The sequence below is a fragment of the Arachis hypogaea genome, chromosome 15 (genome assembly GCF_003086295.3).
Source record: "Arachis hypogaea cultivar Tifrunner chromosome 15, arahy.Tifrunner.gnm2.J5K5, whole genome shotgun sequence".
Taxonomy (NCBI): domain Eukaryota; kingdom Viridiplantae; phylum Streptophyta; class Magnoliopsida; order Fabales; family Fabaceae; genus Arachis; species Arachis hypogaea.
The window spans coordinates 113,459,308-113,469,770 of NC_092050.1; the positions used below are offsets into that span (position 1 = coordinate 113,459,308).

Below are 10,463 nucleotides of genomic sequence, written 5' to 3' on the forward strand. Positions count from 1 at the left end.
TGTTTCCCTTTCTCTCGCCTTAGTTTGTTCATAAATATTAAAAAATTATCAAAATTTATTATTTTTATTATTAATTAATTATTAATAATTAAAAACATAAAATAAAATATTATATTAGATAATTAAATTAAAAAAATTTAATTAATAATTAAAAATAACAACAAAAAATAATAAATTCTAATATTTTTTAATATTTTTTTATTTTGTTAACCATTTAAAAGATGATATATGAAAAAAATGTGAGCAAAATTTAATTTTTAGATTTTATTTTCATTTTTTAAAAAATTCGATTATTCACAAATAAATAAATATTCTTGGTGCAACATACTAAATTTAAAGATAAAAATATTTTATTTTGTTAATAATGTTTATAAAAATTTGCACCAAAATTTCTAGTTACTTTTTAATAATATATTTAATTATTTTATCATATTTTCAATTTTTTAAAGACTTATTTAGCATTTGTTACTTTTAAGATTTTTTTTATTAGGGATATAAAATTTTAAGTATCATTTTGATAGTTTATCTTAAATCAAAATGTATACAAAAATATAATTCTCTTTTTTTGCTTCAAAAATATTTGGTGATATATATATATGAGTTTAATGTTAATAATATCAATCATCTTAGATGAATATAAAAAAATATCACTAATTAATCAACCGAATATGAATATATAGAACAATATGAAATAATTAGGTATTCATATTTATAAGAAAATTTTATAAGTAATATAGTTATTATATTTTATAAATAATATAATCAAATTTGAATCATATCCATAATTAAGATAATAAAAATAATATAATATTCAAAAATGTTAATTATTGTGATGCTACAAAAAAGCTTGAATAAAAAAATTAATTGGTTGATCACTCTTCTAAAAGAATGTGTAAAATAATTTTAAAAAATATGAAAAATACATCATTGGCCGTGTGATATATTTCTAAAACTCGTATAATATTTTAAGTTCCAACTATTCAAAAAGTCCCATAAATTCGAATTAGTAATTTAGTATAAAAAATAGATAAACCGTAAATGAATAGATTTGATGTACAATAGACATAAAACGATGGATTTATGTAGCATGCTTTCTTTAAAAAAAGAATCACTCATATCCCTAGAAAGAGAGCCTGCTTCTTGAAGCGAAGTATTTTTTTTACACTTTCTTTCCTCTCTCAGTTTTTCTCATCATTGAACCAACTCAATCCCTCTTGTCCAATTTTTTGCTACTCCACTTTTACTAAAGAAAGCTCCATCTAGCAGAGAAATCATCTACTCCCGTAGCCATGAAGGAGAGAAACAAAGGAGTCTCAGCATACAACAACAACATGGATTATTACTACCCATCAACCTCTTGTGAATTCACATGTAAGAAGCACCCTTCTTCTTCGTCGGTTGGTATCTGCGCGCTTTGTCTCGAGGACCGTTTGGTGAAGCTAATCTGCTCGGATTGCGGCGAACAGAGGCTCTCTTCCTGCTCTTGCTCAGACGAGATTGCTACTTCCCATCGCAACTCGTGCACGGTTGACGTGGGAAGCCTTGGCAGGGTCTCTTTCTTGATCGACAACGACAAGAACCAGACGTCGCCGATTCTTCAGAACTTAACAACCTCTTCTTCCTATTCCAACAACCATAACAAATTGCACGAAAGAGTGGTAGATGAGGCTACAGTTTTGCGAAGGAGCAGCAGCAACAGCGTCGAGATAAAGAAAAGTAATATCGGTGGAGGTGGCAAATTTTGGAAAATTGGGAAGCTGTTTAGGAAGAACAATAGCAAGAAGGGGAAAGAGTATTATTGTGGGAGAAGTGTTGGTGGTTTTGATGATAACAATGGCAATGGCAATGGCAATTATGTTAATCACATTGCCGGCGGCGGCGCGTGCGTATCGAGGTCAAGGTCGCTATGCAGTTTCCGCGGTGGTGCTCTGTTTGGATCTGAGGACGGTACAGATTCGGTTGTTCCATCAGGTGCGAGAAGCTCAATCTCCGCAGCGAGAAGTTCGGGTGTGAATGGTGGTTTGTTCTTGGAGTCTGGTAGAAGAAGTGGGTACAGTGAAGCTACCGAGCCAAGAAAGAGTGGGTTTGATGGTCTGTTTCTAGATTCTTCTTCTGAGATTATTGATGGTGTGATGAGAAAGGGTAATAATGGAATAATAGATAACGTTGTTGATGGTGGTGGTGGTGGTGGGTTCTATGGGGTTAATAGGCGCGTGTTTTCGCTAAGAGAGAGCGATTTCAAGGGCATGGATGAGTCTAGTTTTATTGATTTGAAGCTTGATTACTCATCGGAATCAAGGGCGGAGCTGTTTCCTCCTTCAAAGATGATGACGAGTGATAACTTTAATGTTAATACACTCCCCGCTTTTGGAAGCACAAGACATGGTGGTGGTGATGGAGATTTTGTTGTTGGGGATGGAGTATCTTTAACAAGTGGAAGAGGAAGGAAGAGCATGAAAGGTTGGAGATGGATTTTCAGATATAGCAATTCAACAAACAGGGGGAGTGCAAGGAGAAGGGATCAACAAGAAGACCTTATGTTCAATGCTCGAGACAAAAACAACATATTTTAATTAAGCTATGGTTTAAATTTTGTCTCCAGTTACTCATAACTTCAAATTTTTCTTTCTTTCTTGTGCAGTACTAATGTCTAATGCGTAAATGTTTTTTGCTAGAGGGAAATGGGAATTTCATTCATATACTTCTTGGAAACTGCCTTGCCAAAAATAAATGTATATCTATCCATAGTATCTTACTAGAAAGAAAGGAGGAAAGTGCCTCTCTCAATCTCGATCACTAATACTACACAACAATAGTACTTATTAGTAGAAGAATAAGCTTGGACCAAGTTTGAATTTACAATTTTTCCAATTTAATAATAAACATTGTTACAACTTGCGAGCTCTTTAACAGATGTGGTTGCCGATTTTGACAATTGACATGTTGCTTTTGCTATCTAATATATGGTATAGATTTTAGACTTTTTGGATCATCAAAAGCAAGTACTCTGCCAAGGACTTTAAATGTTGGTGATCTACTTTGTTGGAAGAAAGGGTCACGAAACATAGATGGGACTCTTTCGACTCGTCTTCTTATGTCTAGCAACTCTGGATTCAAATGAAAGAAAGAAAAACCCTAGAAGAAACAGAATGCATAACTAAAAACTGATTCTGTCAGCTCCTATAATTGTGGGGAGAAGAGTCATTTTAAAATTTAAACATGAATGTGGACTCAATAAAAAAGAATAAAGCATATGTGAAAAAGGTCTTAATTGCCATTCTTAGTGATTCTGTTAAGGAACATGAGAATGAAGATGATCTTGATGATGTTGTCAACCATTGATTCATGGCAGATTATGAATATGAGAACTATGTACGGGAAATCCTTAGAAAATTCTCATAAACTATGCAAAACATATTTGAAACTTAAAAACTCAGAAATATAATGCTTCTAAAATAACATTTTTAAAAGAAAAAATTGAGAAATTAAAGGATGCTCATAAAAATTTTAGTAAATAAATCTTTGTGTTCTCATATAAAAGAATCTTAAAAGGATCCTACCAGGATGCACTAGATTTATGAAAAAGAGTTTTTTTAGTTTTTTAGAACTATTAAGCTTCTTAAATATGATTTAGATAGATAGTTAATGGATTCAAGAATTTGAAAATAATGTTTGGTGGTCAAAAACCATATTTTGTCAGAATTAGCTTGGGACATGATGAGAAAGGTTGTGAGAAGAATACACAAACAAAACCTTTTTGTATTACTTGCTATATGTATCGAAGACAGGAAATATTTTTTTCTTTGGCTTGGTAACAAGTGTAGCAGCTTTCCATACTTGGTGTGATATCATTTTCTATGATATTTTTTTTTTTATCATTGTTGTTTTGTACAATTTCATCTGTTTATTGGTCATCTTTAATTGATTCCTACCATATTCATCATAATAAATTAGTTAGAATAGAAAACTACTAATTATCTTTGTGATTACAAGATAAATAATCAATTCTTAACTTAACAATCTCTTTTTTAATTAATGACAAATATGATTAAACTAAATTTAAAGAGAGTAATGATTAAAACAAGATCCCCTTGTTTATGAGCACCTAGCCAATCAAGAAAAAAAAAAGCACAAAATTTGGTACTAGATCCTAATTCAAAACAACATACATAGAAAAAAAAACTTTATTTTTCAAAAAAAATTATTAAAACCTTAATTTTTAGGATACGTTTTTTTTTTTTTGAGCATTTAGGACAAGTTCGTCGTACCCCCGACAAACCTCAATATTTTGATAAGGTTTGTTGTATTCCCCAACGAACTTTAATTGTTATATGAAGTTTGTCGCCCCCGGTGAATTTCACATTGATTTTGCCTAAGTGCAAAAATCGGTGGGAGACCACTTTATTTTTTACATTTCACTTTCACATTTTCACTCTCTTCACGTTCATCCTCTCTTATCTTGTGAAACTTATTTCTTTGGACATTGGTGAAGTTTTTTATCTTTTCAGTTCGTCACTTTCAGGTACTTCTATTCTTCTATTTTTCTTTTCTGTTTGGTTTGCTGTTGTTTATTATTTTAACATGTTTCGATTAGTTAGTTATATTAAGTTATTAGTTATATATATTAATTAGTTTCATAATTAGATGATAGATTAGATGACCATGATGTGTTGTCAGTTTAAAATATGTGAAACGATCATGCGGTTAGGAATTAGATGTTAGTTAAGGAAAAAATTTATTTTGATTATTGTTTCGTTTGAACTAATTATGGTTAATTTTGGTAATTCTGTTCTTCTGTTTTTCTTTTCATTTGATTATTGCCAAATGTGGTCGGTAATAATTTAGTTAACTTTAAATTAAGTTATTTTATTTAGATTATTGTTTAAGTCCAACTGATTATGTTATTTAGATTTAGTTTAAATATGTCTGATAAAAATTTAGTTAATTTGAAATTATTTTATTCTAATTTATTCTATTAGAGTGGAATTTTATGGAGCAAGAATTGTTGGGTTACGAGGATACTCTTTATAGACTGGATCAAGTTGACCATATAGCAGGCAGACTTGGCCGAGTGGTGTAACACCCTAATTAGCCTAAGCCTTATCTCGCGACATAAAGTAAAGGTTAATCAGAGATTACGACAGTTCTAAGCTCATTCATAATATATATATATAGAAGGAATAGTATAATCTAGAAGTCCGATGAAAGATATAGCTCAAAAACAGGATTTCGAAAGCGCAAAACGTACTATTGGAGCTACTAGCTTAAGGCACAAGAAACAGATAAGATACAACAAAGGATAAGTATATAATATCATAGGAAACAAGCCACGGCTCGCGGAGTTTAAGCCGGCTAGCCATATACAAGTATACAGAACCATACAGAAACCTGACAGTTTAAAAACAGCTTATACAAGTTTTTCTCTCATAATACAAGCCTCTAGGCAAAGACAAAATACAAAAAGAGAGATGTATAAATAAGATAAACCAAAAAGACTCCAAAAGAATCCAAGATCCTCCGCTTCTGTCACCATCCAAAGCAACTCACCGAGGTGGGTTGCGACCTGCATCTGAAAAATACAACAGAAATATGGTATGAGAACCGGAGGTCCTCAGTATGGTAACAGTATAAGACCCCGGGACGCCAAAGGCAATCCTAAGCTCCACATCCATCACAAGATTCAAACTTAAGCATCCTAAAACAAATAAGCATAATTATAACAACATTAACTTAAATAAACCAGGTAATCTATCTTAGGAGATTTCTACTCTAAGCAAACACCGCTGTCCCACAGCCTTCACCAACCGATCCTCCATGCGATCCCATCGTCACCGCCTTCCGAACCTCCTCAATCCCAGCAGAAAACACAGGTAATATACAATGCAAGTAAAACACAAGTAGAAGCATATAAGGCAAAAATTCAAGTAGCAAATATGCATGTTATACAAATAGGCAAACCATTTCAAATAGTCAAAGCATGCAAACAGATAGGAAATGCCTATGATGAATGCCTGCCCTACTGGCTGTGATATTACATTGTCGGTTCAATGATGCGTGAGCATCTTTCCTATCTTTTTCTAGTGAATTTGCATCTAATTTGTTGATTTTAATAAAGAATTAATTATCTTTTAGCCAATATGAATGCTACTTTGAGTCTTTGGCAATTTTGTTTATTTTAGGTAGCATTTGGCGGAATTTGATGGAGTTTCTACAGCACAAGAATCAAAGGAGATGGCAGCGAGGAGCGACGCGTACGCGTGACTGACGCGTACGTGTGATTTGAAGATTTGCACGGGGACGCGTGCGCATACCTGACGCGTCCGCGTGACTCGCAGAAAAAACCATCGACGCGTACGTGTGACTGACGCGTATGCGTGACATGTGCCACGTGTAGAAAACGCAGAAAAACGCTGGGGGCGATTTCTGGGCTGTTTTGACCTAGTTTTCAGCCCAGAAAACACAGATTAGAAGCTGCAGAATGGACTAAACAAGTGGTCCCCACCCATCAACTGAAGACTTGTTAATTAATTCAAATTTAAATTCAAATATTGATTTTAGGAAAAGATATTATTTTAATTTTAAAAATTAGATTTTACATTTATTAGGATTAGTTATAAAAGGGAGAAACTTTCCTTCCTTTAGAGGCCCCAGAGAATCCCATTCTATTCCAAATTTACATTTCGTATTCCATAACTTTCTACTCTGAACCATGAGCAACTAATCCTCCATTGTTAAGGTTAGGAGCTCTGTCTATTTGTATGGATTGATTTTATTGCTTTTTCTATTTTAATTCATGTCTGGATTTATAATTTAAGAATTGTTTTTGCTCTTTATCTTATGAATTTGGGTGGAACGGAAGTATGACCCTCTTTCTATTTGAGTTCTTGTATAACTTGGAAAAGCTCTTTACTTGAACAACAGCTTGAAAACATATTCTCCTAAATTTTAATTATCTGGATTTAACAGGATACGTGACATATAATCCTCTTATTTTTGGATAATTAGAATTTTGTGGCATATAAACTGGAATTTGATCATGCAGCTTGACGTGGCGGAAATTGGCGAGTTAAGAATTGTTATAAGATATGCGTTGCAAGTATAGTCCTCAACCAACCAGAAATCTGCTTATCAATTTAAAAAGGGTGTCACAGAAATTAAAATTAAAATACTGGGAGTATGAATCCCAGGTCGTCTCCCAACAAGTTGCAGGAAAGTGTGCTATTTTATTAATCAGATGGTTTTCAAAAAAGATTTGAGTTGAATGACAGGAAATTAAATCTGAGAATTAATGTAATTTAAATAAAAGCCTTGACTGGGAGTAGATTAGTTGGAAGCCCTATTCTTGTTGCAGTACTTTCAAGATTAATTGATAATTGGGGTTGTTCTGTTTAGTTATCCCTTACTAGGTAAGGGAAAGTCAAACAAGCTGGAATGCTGTTTCTATTCACAAGTCCCAATCCGCTTACTTGGAAGGACTGGCGTTTGTGACTAGAGAGCAAACCAATAAACCCAATTACAATTTCTCCCTTGAGCACTCCAACTCAAGGGTTCCTTTCAATCAACTCCCCATAAAGTTAGGGAACTACTCGCTCATTGTGAATGTGGAATTCATAACATAGGAAAGGAAATTAAAGGAAGACATGATAAATAAAACTCAAAGGAATTAATTAAAAATAAAAATAACTCTTGTATTGATAAATTCTAAAATAATCCAACAGTAAGATTGAAATAAATTAAAGGACATGGAAGAGTAAAGCTAAGTAAAGAAAACGAACTAGAATGACGAAGTCTTGATGAGGTGATAACTCTTCTCAAAATCCCAATGCAAAAAGCAATAGAAAATAAAAATCCTAAGAACTATGAATGTGTAGAGAGAAAAACCTAGAGGAGAGGAAAACTAGATCTAAAAAAATCTAAAACTATGCGGAATGAATCTTGTTATTGGTCTCTGCATGTTCCTTGGCTCTAGTATGCTTTTCTGGGCCGAAAACTGGGTCAAAATAGGGCCCAAAATCGCCCCCAGCGATTCTGCAGATTATGCAGATCGCGCACGTCACGCGATCGCGTCATTCATGCGGACGCGTCATTCGGCGTTTGCTTCTCCACGCGGGCGCGTCGTCCATGCCTCCGCGTCGCTTGTGCTATTCCATCCGCGCGGTCGCGTGAGCCATGCGGCCGTGTCACTGCGATTTCCTCTCTTTCGCGCGGCCGCGTGAGCCATGCGGCCGCGTCACTTCTCGCTGGTCATCTCCTTAATTTCTTGTGTTCCTTCCATTTTTGCAAGCTTCCTTTTCAATCTCCAACTCATTCGTGCCCTATAAAGCCTGAAACACTTAACACACAGATCACGACATCGAATGGAATAAAGGAGAATTAAAATACATAATTAAAAGTCTCTAGGAAGCAAGTTTTCAATCATAAAGCATCTTTTAGAAGGAATTATAAATGCATGCTTATTTAATGAATAAGTGGGTAAAGATCATGATAAAACCGCACAATTAAACACATTATAAACCATAAAATAGTGGTTTATCAACCTCCCCACACTTAAACATTAGCATGTCCTCATGCTTAGTTGAAGGAGATAAAAGAAATGAGTAGGAACATGTGAAACTCATGCAATGCAATGCAACCTATATATGTAAATGCAACTATATGATTCTTGTCCACTTGATCAAAAGTAAATAAGCTCTTCAAAATAATTACAAATCAAATTCCACTAATTCAATTCTTATATAGTAAGAACAGCTAAAAATGCAAGAAGATAGCTCATGAAAGCAGGGAACATAGAATTTCAAGCATTGAACCCTCACTGAAGATGTATGTACACTCTAGTCTCTCTAGTGTATAGGGTAATTACTCTATTCTTCTCTAATCATGATTTCTAATTTTTTTGTTCTTCTCCTAACCAATCAACAACATTTAATATACCAATACAAACATCATGAGGTCTTTTCAAAGTTGTAATGGGGCCAAGGTTAGGGTAAAGATGTATATATGGCTAAGTAAGCTTATAAATTGAATCTTTATTTAACCCAAGCTTTCACCTAACCTCTATGTATATTCTATATAACTTTAGAATGCGTACCTAGCTACCCAGAAATTCCTTTCACATTTCATACTCATGTTTCAACTTCTTATTTTTAATTTTATCATACATGCATTGATTCTTAAATTCTTAACTTAACATTGGGGTAATTTTGTCCCCTTATTTATTTATTGAATATTTTATATTTTATATATATATATTTTTTATTTTTTTAACATAAAAATAAACATAGCTTATCAATGCACATAGATTTTTAATTCTTATAGTTTCACATGAGTAGGTATCCAAATTCCCATTATATTATCATGACACATTCCCTTATTATCTTTTGTTCCCACAATTTCCCATACTTGATTGACACACACAATTCTATCTTAAGCTAACCAAAGATTCAATTTGGGATATATAATTGTTTTTCCGCTTAAGGCTAGTAATGTGGTAAAATATAGAACAAATGGGATTTAAAGGCTCAAAGTGGCTAACAAAGGTAATTGAAAGGGGTAGGCTTAATTTGGATAAGTGGGCTAAACAAATAATGGCCTTAATCATATGCAAACATATAAATATAATAAACATTGGACATATAGGATGAAACAAAATATATATTACAATTATAGAGAAGTAAACACACATGAATAAAACAATTATGGTTAAATAATGTAACCATTCATAAAGGCTCAAGTCTCACAGGTTGTGTGTTCTTTAGCTCAAAAATTATGTTTCAAATACAACTTCAAGCAAATTTAACATAGAAGTTTTGATTAAAATTAGTGAAATTTTGTTCCAAAGATAGGGTCTTAGAAGAAACTTATTGTCTTTTCAATCAAGCAGAACATGCATGCAACTAACCTATTACTATGCAATTTATCCTATTCTACAAAAGAAAAATCTAACTAAATATCCTAATTTATTGGTGTTTAGGGAAGAGAAATTACCTCCGGAAGTCAGGTTCTGACCGACCTCCTCACACTTAAGGCTTTGCACCGTCCTCGGTGCAATCTGTTAGGAATAAAGGTGGGCTGGTAGCAGTATCTCCACAGTCGGGACCATCATGGCTCCCTGTGCTGGTAAAGGAAGTGGAGTCCGGGGTGTCTGAGTCCTTGAATTTTCCCATAATCAGCTCCTTGAGGTATGTGAATCGGCGCTTGTTACGGCGCTCTCTCATCTTAGCTTTCTGTTCCTGCCGATCCAACATTGCAAGTATCTGCTGGAGCAGTTGGTCTGTAGTAGGTGCTTGTGGTGTTGAAGAAGGAATATCTTCAACTGGTTCAGTAAGCTGGCTGATAGTGGCGGCTGGAAGTCTGATATATTTCCCATTAGGGACGTATTGATCATCCCGTGGAAGTATGGCTTTGGTGTCCCCAGCTCTGTAGGAGACTCTGGCTGCTGAGACAAGATCTGAGACCAGAGCGAG

At 33.9% G+C, this 10,463-nt stretch overlaps 1 protein-coding gene across 1 annotated transcript; it reads left to right on the plus strand.

Moving 5' to 3' along the window:
- The first annotated feature begins 998 nt into the window (after positions 1-998).
- Positions 999-2,894, plus strand: LOC112750487 (uncharacterized). The gene has a single exon (XM_025799230.3). It carries the CDS (start codon positions 1,290-1,292, stop codon positions 2,571-2,573), a length of 1,284 nt encoding a protein of 427 aa, XP_025655015.1. The 5' UTR covers positions 999-1,289; the 3' UTR covers positions 2,574-2,894.
- The last annotated feature ends 7,569 nt before the right edge of the window (positions 2,895-10,463 follow it).